The sequence below is a fragment of the Anser anser genome, assembly GCF_964211835.1.
Source record: "Anser anser genome assembly, chromosome: 24".
NCBI classification, from domain to species: domain Eukaryota; kingdom Metazoa; phylum Chordata; class Aves; order Anseriformes; family Anatidae; genus Anser; species Anser anser.
Genome location: NC_139745.1, coordinates 6211556 through 6230012, shown reverse-complemented (window position 1 = coordinate 6230012; position 18457 = coordinate 6211556). Strand labels below are relative to the sequence as shown.

Here is an 18457-nt window from a genome sequence, read left to right as displayed (position 1 = left end):
CTCAAATCACGGAGTACTTCACAGTTAAGTCGCTTCCCTGGCAGACTAAGTACCAAGTACCCCTGATTCACTCTTTGTCCTGTGGAGATTTAAGAAAACACAACAAAATGGAAAGATGATTTATAATACAGGTATGTACACATACGTCAAAATTCATAAACAGCTTCCTGCTCATCCACTCTTCAACGGAAGAATCTGGCAAAAACTGTTTTCCATCAAGAAAAAAAGAAAATCGCAAGGGGTTTAAACTGATGAGATCACCTTTCAAGCCAGTGCATCTTCCCATTACCCAGTACCAAACAAGATGTTGACTAGTAAAGCAGCGTGAATAATAGCATCAAGACCTCCTTTATAATAGGCCTTCAAAAGACATTGCACATATACCCGGCCAACAGACATACCAAGTGCATGTCCCAGTGCCAATGCATAGCTAATTACCCAGAACGGAACAGAAAAACATTGCTCTTATTCCTATTAAGAGTACCTGTTTTGACAACCAAGAAATAAAATATCAGAATCATTAAACGTGTTTGAGAGGCCACACATGAATCGCAGTCAACTTACAGCCAAATTCAGTGCCCTCCTCGAGTCTTAAAATGCTGTCAAGTCACTGCACCACTGAAAAAAAGGGAAGCTGTGCACCCTTCCTCCCCCCCAGCCCCCAGATATACACCAAACTCCAGCACATCAGGAAACCCCTTCCCTACAGCTGGGTCACTTTGCGCAACCAGAAGCTACCTTATCTTGCCTTCAGATGCAGTGGCATCAGAAGAAAGCATATGCAGTAACCAGCCGGTTTTTAAAAGGCCATCACTGGGCAACTGGACTGCTGACAGACATCTGATACAATATGAGTAGGGATTTCTTTCCTTTATTTTTCAGACAGCCAGAACTACTAGCTGATAGTTTTATACATATATATGTTTATATATACACAGCTCTACTGCCACACTATGGGTACTCGGGGTTATTACTACCTACACAAACCCGAGGAAAAGGCAAGATCAGGAGTGAAGCCTCTCAGGAACTTTGTTCCACAGAGGACCATGATTTGCTCAGCGAAGGTACCAGAAGTCCCTGCCAGACTAAACTTACTTTCTGGGATTAAACCCTAAAACTGCAATGGATTCTGGAGAAAGGTGGCTGTGTTCACTTGGTAGATATGTTCACTGTGTTCTGGATATCTTGGAGTAAGCCACTGGTTTCAAAATTGATCCCTTGCCTCAGCAAAAAGATCATTACCCGGATTTCTGAATTTGCTGAAAAGGAGTACCTGGGAAACTCATTGACAAATACCGTTATTCAGATGTAAATAAACACCTTACGTCTAAAAAACTTCTGCAGATTTACTTGCGGAGATGAAAACACAACAGAGCACCAACCCCTGGGTGCAGGAACCAGAACAGCACTCCAAATACAGAGAGGGAAGAGCTACGGGCCTGAGAAGAAAGCCTGAAATACTGAACAAGCAGTTACAGGAAGAAACCTGGAAAATTTAAGTATGAACAAGCTATAGATAACCTGAAAGAAGAAAAAAAAGCTTTAAAACCCTTACATAATAAATCACATTTAGGTATCTCTGCATCATTCTACTTATATCAGAAAAACACAACAGAAACTGCTGGAATGGCAAGTTCCTCTTGTGCATAGGCTAAATGTTCCTGCTGAAGAAAGGAAAAATAATCACCAAAAATAAGTACTCATCCATAATTTCAGCTTGCGGGTTGTTGGGTGGTTCTACCTCCTTCCCTAATAGATCGATTCCAGTAGCAAAAGTCTTTGGGTCTACTGCAAGCATACTTGGGAGGAGCAGTTAATTATTCTGGATCTCTTCGGAGAAAGTCTGCCTTACATAATAAAAATCAGTGTCGAGATAACACAAGGTTTTCCAAAAAAGAACCAAGCAGCTTTCCTACACATGAACACACACAAGCATACATTGTCACAAGCATACATTCCTCTCGCCTAGGATGCAGCAGATAAGACAGACGTTACTCAAACTCTTGGAAATCAGGGCACAGCAGCGTTGAAAGAAGACACTGCCAAACACTCAGCTCTCCCACTCTTCCCCCTCCCACACTCGCACACATAAGGACAGTCCCTAAATATTTGCTGTTTACACCAGAAATAAACTTCAGTCCTTAGATATGCTTTTGCTACAAGGTCAATTACAGAAACCGGGGAGGAGACGTAAGCAAATTCCCCCCCCCCCCCCCTTCAAGTCTCTATCTTCCAAGAAAATAAACATTTTTCACAAAAATCAAGATGCTGAGACTGAGAAGCTCATCTATAAGAGCATATCAACTTGAAATGCAGGAAGAATAAGAGGAGAGTGCTTCCATTTTCATGCAAGGAGTCCTATTATCAGCTATAGTCAGACACCAGGGTAGTGAAATAATGAATTAAGATGCAAGGGAAAGACAGAAGGGGAACCGTAATGGCATTTTTTAGTCATCTTGCATATTGTCTGGCAACTGTGCACACATTATTTGACCCACCAGAAGGAGGAATAAAAACAAATAGAGCCACCTATTATAACCGTATCATTTTAAATTGTTGCTCCCAAAGGACTGAGGCAAACTATCTCACAGAAAGGTCTGAAGAAAATCCACTCCTTATTGAACACTACAGGGAAGCATGTGCTGACATACAAGTACACACACACACACGCACACCCCAGAGTCCCCAGGAAAACGGATTAACGGTGGTCCCTGGATCTAAGCAGCAGGAAGACAAAATACTCCTAAAGTTGCCAGCTTTCTCCATGACACTTACCGGTCGCTGAGACAGCCAGCAGCCCCACGGAGAGCAGCAGCACCCGGCTCCAGGAGCTCACTTCCACCGTCATGAGAGCAAAGATCCCCAATTTCCCCCAATTCCTTCCAAAGCTGCAGCTGCATCCCAGCTTGTCCCATCCCAAGGAAGGTTGCATGTCAAAGGGTGGCAGAAATGGGGTGTGCTGGGGGTTGCTTGTTGTTGTTGGGTTTTCCCCCTTTTTTCTCCCCCTTTGCGATTGGGATAGTCCTCAGCTCAGCTAGAAGAAGAGGAGAAAGGAAAGAGGGGGGAAAAAAAGCAGGTCAGGCTTGTGATTTTTTTTATTCTAATTTTTTCAGCCCAGAAAAAAAATCCCACCGCATGGAAGGCTCTGAGCTTCTGCAGCTGGAATGAACCAAGTGTGGCAGCGGCTCGGGGAGAGGAGAGGCGAGGAGAGGAGGGCTGGCTCGTCCCTCCCGGTGGCTGTCTCTGAGCCAGCTCCCCGGCATTAGCAGCACACAGTCCCCAGGGATTTATACTTTTTTATTAGCCAGTTGATTAATCGCTCCCACATCTTTGTTCTCCTCTTTCCCTAAATCCTGGGGAGGGGGCACGGGCGTTGCGATGAGGGGCTGCCGTGCAGCCACAGACTGGCTCTGGCTCGGCTTCGCTTCCTGGACCCAGCGCACACCTCCCACCAGCCCCCGCCCCACCAAAACCAACAAACCACAAATTATGCTTTAGCATTGTATTTATTGTTTTTAATACACACCACAGGTTTCTTTCATCGCGGCAAGTCCCAGAGCCCCCCATTTGCCGTGGAGCACAGCACGCACACGGACGCGCACGCAGCAGCTCTGCTATTAAGACATCTGCCAGAGCAATGCAGCCTCCTCCCGGGGCCCCCCACCCGAGCCTCTGTAAACAACTTGATGATATTGACACAATTTGGGGGACGAAGCAAATTTCCTTACAAACATGAGTCACGGAAGAGACACCCCCCGTCTGCGACCTGTCCTAGCAGCGTGGATCCCAGCGATGGGGTGAGCCCCAGCGGGACCCTTCAGGACCAGCGGCGTCCTGGGGGTGGCAAAGGCAGCACCGGGTGCCCCCTCTCCTGGGCCACCGGGCACGCCTGGCTGTGGTGCTGCGGCCCCTCTGCAGGGCTGCTCCAAGTGGTATTTCTCCTCTAACCTCCTCTTTTTTTTTTTTCCTCCTTTTTTAAATGTCTGTTAGTACATTTGTCCCTATGGCTGCACACAAGATGGGGAAAAAACGCAGCCCCTTAAAGACACATCCAGGAACTTAATTATCTTGGCGGTGATGCTCAGACCCACGGAGAAGGGAAATAACTCCAGCTCACACATGCTCAAGCTTTAAAAACGGCAGAACCCCGGAAAATCCCCCCCCCTCCCCGGCAAGAACCTACTTCTGCGTTCACCTTCGGGCGGGGGGCAGCACCCATCCCGCTGCCTGCCGCCCCCCGGCCCCCGCAGCCCTTCCCCGGCCGCCCCCTGACCCCCCCAGCCCCAGCTCCTGGCTCCCAGGGGGGCCCCGGCCCCGCCACCCATCCCCCTGCCTTGGCGCTTTGCATTTGCTGCAGTTTCTTGCTGCAAACCCCCCTTCTTCAGCCTTGTTCCGGTTGCCTTGAATGAGCTTATTTGACAGCTAAAAACAAATTATATCGAGGGCTTGAAAATCTGTCCCTCCGCCCTCAAATCAATCCTCTTTCTCACTCCCTTTCCCCTGTGTCCCCTCTGCATTTGAATCCTTCCACTGCCTACACTGTGAGCCAATGCCAAGAGCCAAGGCAACCAGGGCTGTTACATGAAAGAGTTGCTTTATGTCTGTTTAAACTGCAGCGTCCTATTCAAATAGACCTTATTGTTCAAAGGCATAGATCCAAATATAAAAGGAGCAGAGAAACAGGGTACCACACTTGACAGCTCTATACATTGCTTTTCCCTTATACAGCCATTCACCTCAAAGAGTTCCCCATCCCGAAACTGCATTCAGCCGAAGATGTGACTTGGTTGCTGCACACCAGCAGAGCATCAGCTGAGCCAAAGTCAGCTAGCCCTGCATCAAGAACAATCCACAGGCATAATAAAGTCATTGAGGAGATACAATGCCACTTTCTTCCTGGTAAATAAAACCATACCTATTTCAAATCAAGGATTTCCTCCCAAGGAAGCTTTCTGCTCAAAACCACTAGGTTTAGGGTCTTAATCTCTCAAAGAAAAAAAAAAAAAGCATTTAGTTGTTAAATGGGCAACACTGACGAATACAGCAGAAACCATCACTGCAGCCACCACCTTCGATCACAACCCAGTTTTGACAAGGAGACATTTGTAGGTCCTGGTTAATAGCCCCACTGTAACCTGCGCCACTCGCTGCACCTCTCACCTTGCAAAATTACCTCTCTACTAAAAGAGGAATCCCGCCTTCGGTGGAGGCACCCACCAGAAGCCGGGAAATTCTGCTCTGCACTGCCACCCACAGTCAGAGCCAGGGCTCAAACGAGTCTCCTGCCTTCAGACTTCGCTGCTTTTCGGTCTTTGCAGATATTTAACCAACTTTTTCCAATTTCACTTAGCCCAGCGTACCTCACCCTCCCTGCCAAAACAGTATGAACTGTTTTGTGATTGCTCTGAATCGAATAAGAGCAATTGTAACATCCCCGATTCCTGGTTTAATCCACAGAGCTGAGAGCAATTCACAGCTACAAGCCACGTCCTCACAGTAGCTTCTTAGAGGAGAAGCTGAGACCTTGATACAGGCAAGGACTTACCAAACAGAACAAGTGTCAAAGCCACCTTCTCCCACTACTTTTAACACCAAGCCACATCCCTAGGGCTCTTCCTTCTCCCTTCTTCTCTCTCCTATGTGCATCAAGCTCCAGTGGACGCAGACGCAGAGCTGGCTCACAAATGCTACCACTGGGCGATGAAACGAGGAACCACAGAAGGCGCTCACAGTAGGAGCATGATCGTGTGCACTAAAATTAAAAACACCACTATTAATAATTTCATATGGGAATACAAGCATCTCAGTAAACACCACACATTTACTCACTCTTAGCTGCATTACCACTATTGGGAGGAAAACAGCATTTATGTGGGCATAATCACGAGGTGACAGACAGCTGACAATAATATCTCTATTAGCAAGAGGTTGCAGGCACTACTTAAGTTACAGGACAAGTCCAGGTCTGGATTACCAAAATGGAGATAATTACAGAGCCAAGACCTCGGTGTACAATGTAATGACTTTGGTAACAAAGAACTCCACATGCAGTTGTTGTATCTGAAGGCATGTCTTTTATATTTAAAAATACTTTGCCTTTTATTTTCATACCTAGATCAATTTTATAGCCCAGCACCTAGCCAGCACACAAAATGCCACAGAGGATATTGAAAAGAAACGGAACCCAAGATTCTGTAGCCCTAATTGCTTAAGAATATGCATGCTACAAAACCGAGGAGGAGTCTTTTTTGCACGGCAGTGGAAGGTTTTACAAGGCATCTAGAGATATTCCCCCTATGTTTTTGTAGAAAAAACATTCAGCTATTGAAAGAGGTAAGCCAGAATTAGTCCTTCCTGCTCTTCCCTTGTAAGAGTAGACTTGCACGTGACTTCTTGTGGATGGGGGAAATCTAGAGTGGGCTGCAAAGAATTTCAGGGGACAAACTACTTGAGCAGGAATTAAATGTGTTCCTAGATAGGCCTCAAACAGGGACAGACAAGGAGGGGACTGACAGCAAGAGAACAGAAAAGGACCAGAGAGACGGTGCTCGGTGCTCTCCTTGGGGAGAGCAAAGCAGAGCTTTAGGAGAAGAGGGAAGGACAGTCAAATACCGAACCCAGGAAGACTGGAGTCTAACTATATAGGTTTATGCCAGGGAGCTCTAAGCTGTGTGAAGGGCACCAATGCCGTTTCCATCCCCATTGCTGGAAGCCCCAGGGGATGCTTCCAGTTCCCCTCCCCGCCCGCTGCCCGGCCCTGCAGTTCCGCGGTTGCCACGGCTCCTCGTTCCGTTTGCTACCTGCACAAACATCCCCTTCGCAAAGGCCGTCTGAATGCAGAGAGGCTGAAAGATGCTCACTGGTGGGTTTCCAGCTCCACCAGTAAAATCGGAGGGGCCGTTCCCGCTGGGCCCTTTCCCCAGGCACATCTGGATCCACGACAACACCCCCCAGGACAGCCTGGACCAGGCCTGCCACAAGATCTGGAAACGCATTCAAGGCCTCTCGGAGAAGCTGCAGCCCGCGCGCTGCTCAGAGCCGTCAGAGACCCTTCGAAGAGAGAATGACAACTCCCACCACGAGTGAGTAACCCCAGGGCCCAGGGGGACAGGCTGCTAGGCTTTCCTCAGCGGGGCTTTATGAACCTGTGGAAGCGAAGAGCTGGGACGCGGGGTGCCTGCGTCACTGACGGCCTCCCAGTTAGGCAAAGCATTCCCACTTTTTCCACTATCACCAATTTTCTTTGGAAAAGTGTGCCCCATGAAATCTAACTACTTCAGAATCTGAAGCACCATAAGCAGCTGCTGCATTCGCTTCCCCACAACATTTAAAGAAAAACAACTACACACACATCAAAATATTTACAGAAAGTGAAAGCAGCATTCAAAAGAGCAAAATCGAAAATTAAAGTGTTATAAGGAAGCTACTGTAAACAGCTGATCTTTACAAAGAAAAGCTGAATTTAGCACAGAAAAAATTATGCCAAATCATGTTCCACAGGACAAATGATGATAAGGGAGGGAAATATGCTCTTCAGATTAATAGGATAATATTTACAGTATGCTCCTGAAGCAGAAAAAAAGTAAAATTTACAAATCCAGCTACCAACCAGCAAGTATTAGCACATGTCCAGTCCTTGAAACCTAAACAAAACATAATACAAACCTGGCCCATCCTACCTGATACAGTGGAAACAGTTATTGTAACTTTTAAAAGCTAACTTTACAGACCGAGGAAGCAGATGATTTCAGATAAGACATGGAGGCACAGAAGGGGCAGTGCCTACACTATGTCGGTGAGAAACCTAGGAACCCGACCTTTGAATCCTGGCTCCTTTCTTCTCTTCCATATCCTTAAAAAATTCTTAAAGAAATTAAAACAAATGCAGGAAGGTTGAAGCCAAGTAAGCCAAGAATAACCAGTGGCACCAATGGAGTTGCACTAGCCTACAATGGTTGGTCAAATCATACAGCTGAGGCATCCCTGCAATTAGCACATGCTCAGCTGCATATTTTAGCCCAATCGGTCACTAAGAAGTCATAGGAAGGAGGTATCACACGAACCAGTGAAGAAGTATCAACTATGAGTAAGTTTTAAAAATATATTTTACAAAAAATTACCTTTAAAGAAATGTAGATCTAGGTTTTAGCAATGAGCCTAGTAGAGCAGCAGCAGCCAAACCAGCAGGGCTTCCAGCCCAGGCAACCTCCAAAGCCTGGGGCAGCTCAGCCTGCCGCTGCGGCCGCAGCTCGGCACAGCCGCGGCTTTACTGCAGCGCTGGGGGATTGCGAACTGCAGGACAAGCGATGAAGGCTGTGGCAGGGACACCCAGCAAGGACCTGAGACTAATTCAACAACTGCAACTCAGATGAAATTAAAAAGACGGAGAAGGCCGATGGCTACAGTGCTTTCCCGGGGTTCAGAAACATGATTCACTGTTCACCTACTGCTCTGTTACCTTTGGCAGCTCATCTGGCCATCTCTTCCCCACAATGTTTTCCTGTAACTAGCTAGCAGGCTCCTCAGGAAAGCAGAGCCCTCTACATACACTCCTACAGGGCAGCACGTTGATCATCAGTTGTTCAAAGACCCCGAAGTCACCAAACCCTCCCAAAATACCAAACCTGAAGCACCAAAACCAAATTACTGCACAAACTTCATGGAACTTCCTTAAAATGAAAGCAATTCAAGTGAGGCAGCCCCAGGTCAGGTTTCTGCCTTTGACCCTGGAGGCAGAAGCTTCCATAATTGTCGTTTTCACTTCTTTACTGTGCGGGTGCCAGCACTGGCGCAGGTTGCCCAGGGGGGCTGTGGGGTCTCCTTCTCTGGAGATATTCCAAACCCGCCTGGATGCCATCCTGGGCAACCCTGCTTAGCAGGGGTGCTGGACCAGGGGATCTCAGGAGGTCCCTTCCAACCTCAGCCATGCCGTGGTTCCGTGACACCGCACCTTCCATGCCCTAGGTACCTCAATTACTCCTGAAAGCCTTATTGTAAGATTTTTCTTAATCTTTCTACATGCCAGCTGTCAATAGAGGTGTTCCCCAATTCATCAGCTGCAATAACATCAGCGGCCAAAGATTACGCCGTATGACCTTGCTCAATTTAGCAATCTTTAATTATTTTAAAATATTGACTTATGCAAATTGCTGGTATGCTCATTTTTAAAAGTATCTGGAATCTTTTAAACAAACAGCAAGTTTCACCTTCCTAAATGCTAAATCAACCTTCAGTGTTTCCGCAATGAAGCCATCTGTGACCTCACTGCGCAGCGTGAGGCTGCTGTAGCACACGAGGCCTTTGCCATGAGCTCATTCTGACCCCACAGAAGTTTGAGTGACCCATATTTCAAATCCAGTGAGCACACCTAACACAGCACCACCGAATTTGCTTCCCTTCTATTGACTTTGCCAAGGAAACATCAGAAACTTATCACTGTGATTCTTGATTTCAATTAAACGGCTAAATTCCCACTCATCTCCAAGTCTCCTCAGATACGTAAGCACTTCACTAGCAAATCAAAATCATTCTTAAATCATACAGACATGACACTGATGGTACAAGACAAACCTTTTTGCACAGAAAAGGTTTGCTGTGAATGCTGCAGTGTCACCCACATCAGAAAACTTGGTGCAATCTCTGCACCAAAGCTGCTCCTGGCTCAAAGCAACTTCCTTAAGTGAAGACACTTCAAAGACGACTGAAAGAGCCATTGCTTCTACATGGAATTCCACGCAGCCAGCTACCCACGCTTAAAACCCAGCGTTACTTTGCCTTCTAGGTAGGGAGCTGGTACTATCTTTCATAATTTTGCTACTTCCTTGATGTTTATTTTTTCCCCTTGAGTTGAGAGAAGAAAAAACAGACTACGGAAAAAAACCTCCATTTGGAGCCCAGATGTAAACTTGTCTCTGCATCCCCAAGAAAGGAACGGAGGAAGTTTTCCCACCTCTCGTACTGCACAATACAAACGAGAGAACCAAACACCTGGGGACACACAGGCTGTGGGGTGCAGAGCCACGCACACATGAGCGGTTCCAATGAAAGATGGGGTGAAAAAAAATGTATGAAATAGGCTTTACTTTATAAAAATGGAAATAACCTATCAATTTTCTATCCACAGTAGAAGCTTGTTGAGGTTTTTGTTAAGAGATGTTTCTTTTCATTTTTTTAAATAGAGGAAAAAGAAGCATCCTACTAATTATAGTGATCATATGATTAGAGATAATTAGATACGCTTACTATTTAGTTTCCTAATTTTTGTGATATTTGTATACCATGTATGTACCTGCATAGTGCATGTACAGAGCATCAGTCTTTTCTCAGCTTCAGGGAGAGTAAATTGGTAATACATTAAGTTATTGAACATACTTGGCTGTGAAAGAGCAAACTGGAATTTAAAACAGTATTTTGAGTAGGTAACCATTACAGGCACTTAGGTGTGCCTCAGAGGAACACAAAATTGTTCAGCCCTGGCAGCAGTCCCATTGTCAGGTCCGAGGACTTCAGTGGGTTCCTATATGAAAGATGGTTAACGAGCTACAAATACTACTACACCCAGCTCCGTTAAATCCTTACAAGGGATAACAAAATTGTAAATGACAGATAAGTCCCTGGAAATTTAGGCCCTCATCCTGCAAAGATCTGAAGATCCACTGAGCCTTGAAGGTTGAAACCATGCAAGGCTGGACTACTGAGAGCAAACAAGGTTTCTCCTATTAGGGACACCAGGGAAAGGCATGCAATCCCAAAATCCTTTCTTGTGTCCAGAATCACGGACTTAAACTAACATTATTTGACTGATGAAATAAAAATCATCACAAAGCTTAAGAGTCAAGAAGATTAGCTCAATTTTAAGTCAAACTGAACAGAAGCCATATTCTACTTTCTTACAGAGATGGGTTGCTAGATGAAACAGAGGGACTTGAAAATATATACAGAGCAGTGATTGGAAACAGAGAAAGGGAGATGAAGTTACGAGCTCTCTGCGATGCTCAGCTTTCTGCTAAATCCACCATCACCAACCTCCTGTGTTCAGCGAAGTCGCACAAGGACTCCAAGGGGCTGGAGGACAGCAGCACGACGGGCGGTTGCAGCACAGGGGGCAGCAAGACAGAGGCACCATGTCTGCAGAAGCACGCAGACACTGCCAAGGGCCCAGACAATCAGGCAACGGCTGAAGAACCCAAGGCAGTGAACGGCTTCCTACAGGGTAGCACGTTCAGCTCCGTGAAGAACAGCACACCTGCGTCAGCTCCACCAGCAGCAGCAGAAAGTCAAGCTGCAGCACAGAAGCAGCAGCTCCCAGCATTTGCCAAGACCTGCTCCAAAACCGACTCCAGTGCAGTCACAAAGGCACTGCAGAATCCAGGTATGGATCTGGCCATGGTGCTTGAACAGCATCCGGGAGCCTTGGGAAAATTAAAACTAACTAGAAGCTGTTGAAAAGCAGATGGCGTTTCCATTCACAAAGTTTCATTTCCTACTAGATGCTCGTATAGCTCTCCCACCTTACCAGCATCTCTCCAATGTCCTTCTCACATCAATAAATGAGAAATACAGGAAGGTCATGACCACAGAGATTTATATATTTGCTCGATGTTTTCTGTAAATTATTTTTTTTTCCCAGATGGCAGGAGAGGGTGCTGTTGGGTATTTTGTTGTTGTTTTTTGTTGGTGTTGTTTGTTTGTTTTTAAGTGTCATGATTTTTGGGGTTCCCAGAGAGATATTTAAGAGATCCAGAGTAACTTAAGAACAAACCAAAATAATGCTGCACGTCCAAATCTACCATTTACATTTCTGGCCTAGATTGATCACAGCCTGGAGGCCTCAAACAATCAGCTTCTTCTGGGGGTAATTTCCTAGTCTGAGAGTTTTGAACGCTGTAAGAGTACAGTAAGAACCTTTTGCCCCATTTCATTCATACTTATGGCTCAGGCAATTAAATTTACTCTGGGTCCTGTGGGTCAGGGTTTAAACAGCCCTACAAGTGAATTTGAAGTGTTAATTGCTAAGTTTGGATCTCTGTGCTCCAGAAATACAGCCTGCAAAAGCAACTGGTATCTTAATATTTTGCTAGCAGGTAAAGTGTATCCCTTTAATTGCAAGCGTTCCACACATTTATGTTAAGAGAATGCTGACTGATCTTTAACCTTGTTTTGTTTTACAGTAACTACCGCAACACCAGACAAAAAAAAAAAGGTTAAATACAGTGCAAGTACTTTTACTCCACGCTTTTCTACTACTACAACGACCACGGCATTAAATCAGCTGGTGTGGCCAAGTCTGACCTTCCCTCCACTCCCTGTCTTTCCAAACTCCTCGAGCTTTCCACAGTTTCAGGTAATACAAACTAAATCCAGACTCTGAGATTACATCCCCAGCTCCATACTGACAAGCTCAGGGCACTAGCTACCATTGTTCTGAAAAGTGCTTTCTGACTTGTAGGGTAGAGTCTAAAAGAAACCAGACTGCTATCCCACAATGAATAATTACACCGAAGTGGCATTAGGTCACAAACAAAGCATTATCAGCGTATGTACTGCGGTCCTCTGGGAAATTTGTGATCGATGGATGATGTTTTATTGACACATATACTGAATGTTGACCTCTTACCATTCATTACTTTCTATTTTTAGTTTGCATTTACAAATAGTTATTGTGTAATTACAAATATTTTGACCTAACAATTCATTGGGGATATTTCGTGTGGTTATTCTGTTTACAGACTTGGACACTGGTTTCTTAGCCTAGTGAAACAGGACCTCCTATCAAAGTAAAAAAGCCAACTGAGGTTATTAAGGTGGCAAATGCTTAAGTCAAAAGAAATAAAAGAATACTGAGAATCCATGCATCCATGCCTTTCTACGGGCTATTCTCACCCTTTGATTTCGCTTTGATTCCACTGGGGGAAAAAAGAAAAAAAGGAAAAAAAAGCTACATTCTCTAACAGAACCCAGATCATCGCAGATGTTGTCAAAAGTTTCCACCATCCTGTTAGAAAGGGGAGAGCAGGAGACTACTATGGGCACACCTGCTGTGCCAAGCTAAGCTCCCTTGAAGGTTTACAGTCCAAGAATTTTCATTTTTCATTAAGTCAATGAGTACTTAGCAGAAAGCTACTTAGCATAGGACAAGCACATCATCCTTCCACCTCCCAGCAGTCAAGGGGGAAGTGAGCTCTTCCCCAGGCAGAACAGAAGGTAGAGAGCAGAAGGCAGACACCTATACTGGACGTCTCAGACTTGGGAAGACAAAGAGAAGACTTTTTCTGAAAGCTAAGAAATGCATTTGCTTCAGCCTGGTTTCTTTGAATATAATGTTCCCCCTAAAATCTTACACAAAAATAATTAATAATTAATTGATCAACTCAGACTGTTTTTAAAAGTCATGTCTTACATATACTTAACAGGGTCCGTATCAGCAAGCACGGTTCCCTTATCAGCAAGCTCTGCACCCTCCCTTTGGATGTTATTCGAGACAGGTGTGTTGAACTGGTTACAAATACACTTTAATTCACTGAATATAGATGCTAAGCACAATAGATTAGTCAGAATTGTTTGTCATATGCCAAGACTGACACTGGTGCCATCACAAGAATAGATTTGGGGGAAAAAGATGCCAAGCTGGGGACAGGTTCATTTGGAGCAGTATTTGCTCCAAATAGCTCAAGAAGTGTACCTGAACCTCTAAAAACATCTATTGCATATACTCTAGTTTTGTATGAAATTTTCTGTCTCCTCTAGACTGCATTTATTTGTTCATTAAAGTCTGTATTTATATAAAAATGAACACCGCCTTTTCCTAGTATCAAAAAGGCTGGGAGAATTTACAGGGTCAAATTCCCGTGGCTGCACCAATTGCATAGCCACCCCAGCTTTTGCTCCAGAGACTTATCTGAAAGACGCCTCCTAAAGAGAAGCGATCAGAGCCCAAATTGAATGGCAACAGAAGTCTCTGCACTGAAAAGAACAGCAGGTTAAAGGAGATACCAGAAGTGGGGGAAAAAAAAGTTCTTAAGAACAACAAAAATATTTCGGTCAACTCCAGTTTATATTTTGAGGGTCACTGCCTGTCATCATTATTGTCCCATTTATTGTTGTGCACTGTTTCTTTCTCCTCCCCAGGTAGCTCCATACAACCCACAGCACATTTTCCGGTCAACTTACCCTCCTCTGTTGAACTACATCCCCGTTGTTCAGCCGGATTTTCCATACCAGCAGAGGACCCTACCTAAACTACCCACCAACATCCAGGATCCACCGACAGCAGGCGATGGGACCCCGTATCCATTTTCTCCTTCCTACAGGTAAAGGCCGTGCAGATTCGCATTCTAGTTTTGCGTCTCTTTGTCAGTTGCTGCAAACCTTCGCAGAGCCCACAGTGTAATCAGCAATTGGGTTTCCCGGTTCCATTCTCACCAAATTCCATGTCAGAACAAAAGACAGAAGTTACTACAGGGCATAAGTTACAAGAAAATTTTGATACAAGAACAAAGTAATTGATTTCAGGTGAATGAAGCCAAAAACTCTACACTGTAAGTGTAGAGTTCACACCTAGAGCTTCTAATCAACATCGTGGCTAAAGAACAAACATTTCTTAACCTAGCAAAAAGCAGAAGTTTCAGCATGAGAGAAACCAAGATATTTTGACACTGTCAGAATGTCATGAAAGGATTCATCTTAATATGTTTCTGTAACAACTGTAGATAAAAATCAGCTTATTTCAAGGGTCTGGTAACAATCGCTCTGGGTAAGTTCTGTGTATCATCTTTCATTACCTATAGGATAGATAACAATAGCATATGCTTCCCCTACGTCATCTTTCCAGAAACTGTATTACAAGTCTACAAAAAAAAAATGCAAATAAATGCTTCTGAAAGCTCCTTTATAAGGAAGAAAATCATGTGGAGGTTAGATGTAATCTCCTGACACTAGAATAAATTTTATTTTTTGTTTTAGGTTTAGTTCTACACCCGGAGGAGCCATGAGCACTAACCCCAACTACTCTTCCAGTGGGAACTGTGTAAACTTTTAAGTGAACCCACTTCTCCTATCCTGATATTTACATATAAAAATTTAGTATCTATTAGAAGTCCAAGGATCCTGTAAGGACTTCAAGTTTCCCTAAAGTGAAGATTTCTATCTAGAATAATCCCGTGTGACTTCTGTGGTAAGAAACAGCTATATGACAACGCATCAGAAATAATTTTCTTTAGGATGACAGAAAAAGGGACTTTTTTCCTTTTGGAAGATGAAGACATAATAAAAGTGTTTTAGTTGTGACAGATGTCTGAGCTGCTCAAATTTCAATGTTGGTACAATAAAGATGGTTGACAAAAAAGTCCACAAGTCTCAGAGATGGTAATTTTTGTCATACATTCAAAGTGAGATTAACACAAATTTGTTAATGACAAGTCCTTAACCAAATATACTATTGTTGTACCACAGTCTGGGAGAGAAAAATCTGTGTGATCCTTCAGCAGACTGAAAATTAGCCAAGATGCACAAAGTGAGCTACCTCCAGGGTCCTGCGACAAATGAGGCCATAGGATCATTAAACACAAGTGACCCAAACCACAGCTATAACCACAGTCAATACGACCAGTGCACTAAGGCAAGATTGCATGCTTTTTTCTACACACAATACTTGTCCTGTTTTTAGTACAGGATCAAAGGTACCTAATGAAGATGCTTGTCAATATTTCCTTTCTTAGCCATTATTCAATACGTGGCTGCGAGCCCCGTTTATAGCTACATGAGTATTCCAGTTCTCAGGAGCTTCTTGCTCATGCTCAGTTCCACAGTTCCGTTTCACAACACGCTTGTCCCAAATCCCTCAGAGGTGGGAATAGGGAAGTCATCTCAATTTTGCAATTTAAAAAGCTGAAATATGAGAAATGAGATCCAAAGTTTCATCCAGTTATAGGGCACTAACAGCAGGTAAAGTCAAATATTCTCAAGAGCACAAGTCAGTCTCTAGAGGGCACAAAATTCACGTACACTTTTCCGCTGGCTTGACCCTTCTTGCCATTCCCTTCCAGTGCATCCCTCTCTTACCTATGTCGCACGCAGCTCCCTGGCCAAATTCTTACCTCTGCAGTTAGCAAGTACTGAATTTTTCCAAGTTGCTCTCACAACAACTCTCTCCATGCATCGTCTATTTTGTCTGCCACAGGCTTCCTTTCCAAAAAGAGTTTTACAGAGTATGATTTTTTTTTACTTCTGTTTTTCAAAATCTAAAACTTGGATCGGAATTTGCTTTGGCTAAAGTCTCCTGTGTTCTGCCCCAGTAAATTCCCATTTTCTTTCAGCAGAATACAAGCTTGGATTTTTCTGCTGTTAAATCCACTGGCTGTTTTCTCCAATATTCCTAATGCAATTAGCATAACAAGATAAAGGAATCAAGTCCTTTCCCATTTTTCCTCCTTTACAAAAGGACTGATGACAAACTGGGAATTAGAATCTGTATTGAATTACATTTGCCACAAAAGAGTTCATTAAGTAATAGTACATAATAAAAATCATCTGTCAACTTGAAGGATAGACCAAATTCACTTAACGAAACAGCTGGTTATTTTCTAGAGAGCTCCATAGCTCATAAGTGGTCAATATGAGCAAGGAGGGAGACAGAAAAAGGGAAGAACAGAACGGTTCAGATGTTAGCATGCCAAGTCAGTTTCAAGACTCGTCTTCTGCACAGTCACAGCACAACTGCAGGTGAGACTTTGTCCCCAGTACCTTGATTTCCCCCTCACTACAGCAGTAGTAATGGCTCTTTTCTCACCAGGAAAGGGCACAACAGACAGAGATGCTTCAACAGCTGGAAATATCATGAAATACCAGACTTCCTACCCAGCTCCAACATACCGAATGGTCCTGACTGCGAGGGAAGTAGGGGCGTCACATTTCCCGGCCCCTAGCTTCCATGCACAAGGCCGAGGCTGCTGCACCATGCCCTAGTGGAGAGGTTTCACTGCTCCCAACCTCCCCTGGTGGGAAACTCAAATGTAAAGGCGTTTGACTTGCAGAGTACGTGCTCTCAATAGCAAATCTAGGTCTCGAGAGCACAAAGTTGAGTACAAGTCATTTGCTTTAGCAAGCCGTATCAGCGCCTGACAACACTTACCTCTCCTTACGCATTCAGCTCACTGAATAACCACATCTGTGCAAACTGCACTGCTCTGGCTCCAGGGATTTGTTCCAAGATCCTCAGAGGGCCACGACATGCCGCTTACAGTAAAAGTACTACAGGTAACAGTCAGCGCCACAGAGACAGCTCGCTGGGGATAAAGGTCACCCTCGACATGATATTGCTATGAACCTCCCGTGCCCTTCTTGCATGTATTTAACACAATAGTCTCAGAAGAGCAACCCTTCTTAAAAAGGGTCAACTTCATTTTAATCTTGTTGACTCCTCACCATTTAAGGATTTACTGCAAGTCACATTCTCAGTGGCCCTATTCTTCCACCTACCTACAGAAGTTTCAGATTTGTTCAGTACTTTTAAAGGTCTCAAGAGAAGGGATGTAGCAGGCCTGTTGTGGCCGGTACTTGGCTGCACACGAGACCCTTCTCAGGCAATACCAAAACCAGTTATAGACGCTGAAGCTCCTCCGTTCTGCTGTTCCCTTTCTGAGAATCTCGCACCACGACACAACCAGGGTGGAATCACCTGGGCTAGCACACCAGTGCTGGAATCAGGCCAACTGCATCTCTGATTTGGTTAGAACTTCACAGAGTGTTACAAAAATCTGAAAGCACAGTGAGCACATGTATGCCACCACCGTCCAAGCTCCTGCCTAGGCAATCAGAAACTGCCTGACTACTTTGGATCCAACCCCCCAGCACAAGCATCACACAGGCTTTTAAAGGATCCATGTACATAGATCAATATTGCCATTTAAATATATATATATATATATTTCAAGACTGATCAAGCCTATATGAGTCAGAAACCCAGGAACCAGCTAAGCATGCTAATATTTCCCTTTCTTTCCCCTTTCTTCAACCTGTTTCTCCTCAGAAGTGTTTTCAAGTAGTCTAAGGTTACCTTTCTTCAAAAATCAAGGTTCAAGTTCTATTGATCCCAATTCCTTACAAATAAATTACAGTAAAAACAGAAATCTTGTACCAGGGGCTGTAAAAACTTCTTGCCTGTCTCCTACTATTATCATACATCTCAAAACACAATTCACCTCTTATCCTAGGTCATCTTCCTTTACTAACACAATTCACCTCTTATCTTAGGTCATCTTCCTTCACTGTAAGAGAAGAAGAAATTTGTTTTCTTGCAATTGATATTACCTTACAGAAGCTCTGTACAATGGCAGTATTTGTTTACATGTAAGAACTGCCAATTTTTAGCACACAAAACTACTCAGATTATCAAATTCTCTAGAACTGCCGTGTTTGTTATCTGCTAGAATGGGCCAAAAGCCATTGCAGTTTAGGCAGT

At 44.3% G+C, this 18457-nt stretch overlaps 2 protein-coding genes across 18 annotated transcripts in view; one reads left to right on the top strand and one right to left on the bottom strand.

The window, feature by feature from the left end:
- Nucleotides 1–18457, bottom strand: part of CSMD2 (CUB and Sushi multiple domains 2) — a gene marked incomplete at its 5' end in the record, with an annotated part of 338842 nt that overhangs the window by 296533 nt on the left and 23852 nt on the right. For 5 of the 17 annotated variants that reach the window (XM_083809753.1, XM_083809754.1, XM_083809751.1 and 2 more), the window contains 2 exons: nt 2776–3034; nt 5546–5752. The exons of 7 other annotated variants lie outside the window; for them this stretch is intronic. In XM_083809753.1, the coding sequence (XP_083665879.1) occupies nt 2776–2932 (157 nt within the window). Of the gene's footprint in view, nt 1–2775; nt 3035–4736; nt 4834–4915; nt 4985–5545; nt 5753–18457 lie in introns of all 17 variants that reach the window. 5 more of the 17 variants (XM_083809741.1, XM_083809742.1, XM_083809757.1 and 2 more) reach the window with 3 other exon arrangements.
- On the top strand, nt 5759–18443 carry LOC310886174 (uncharacterized protein C1orf94). The gene is made up of 6 exons (XM_083810398.1): nt 5759–7082; nt 10872–11440; nt 12147–12343; nt 13413–13484; nt 14128–14309; nt 14962–18443. Exons 1-6 carry the CDS (start codon nt 6853–6855, stop codon nt 15035–15037), a joined length of 1326 nt encoding a protein of 441 aa, XP_083666524.1. The 5' UTR covers nt 5759–6852; the 3' UTR covers nt 15038–18443.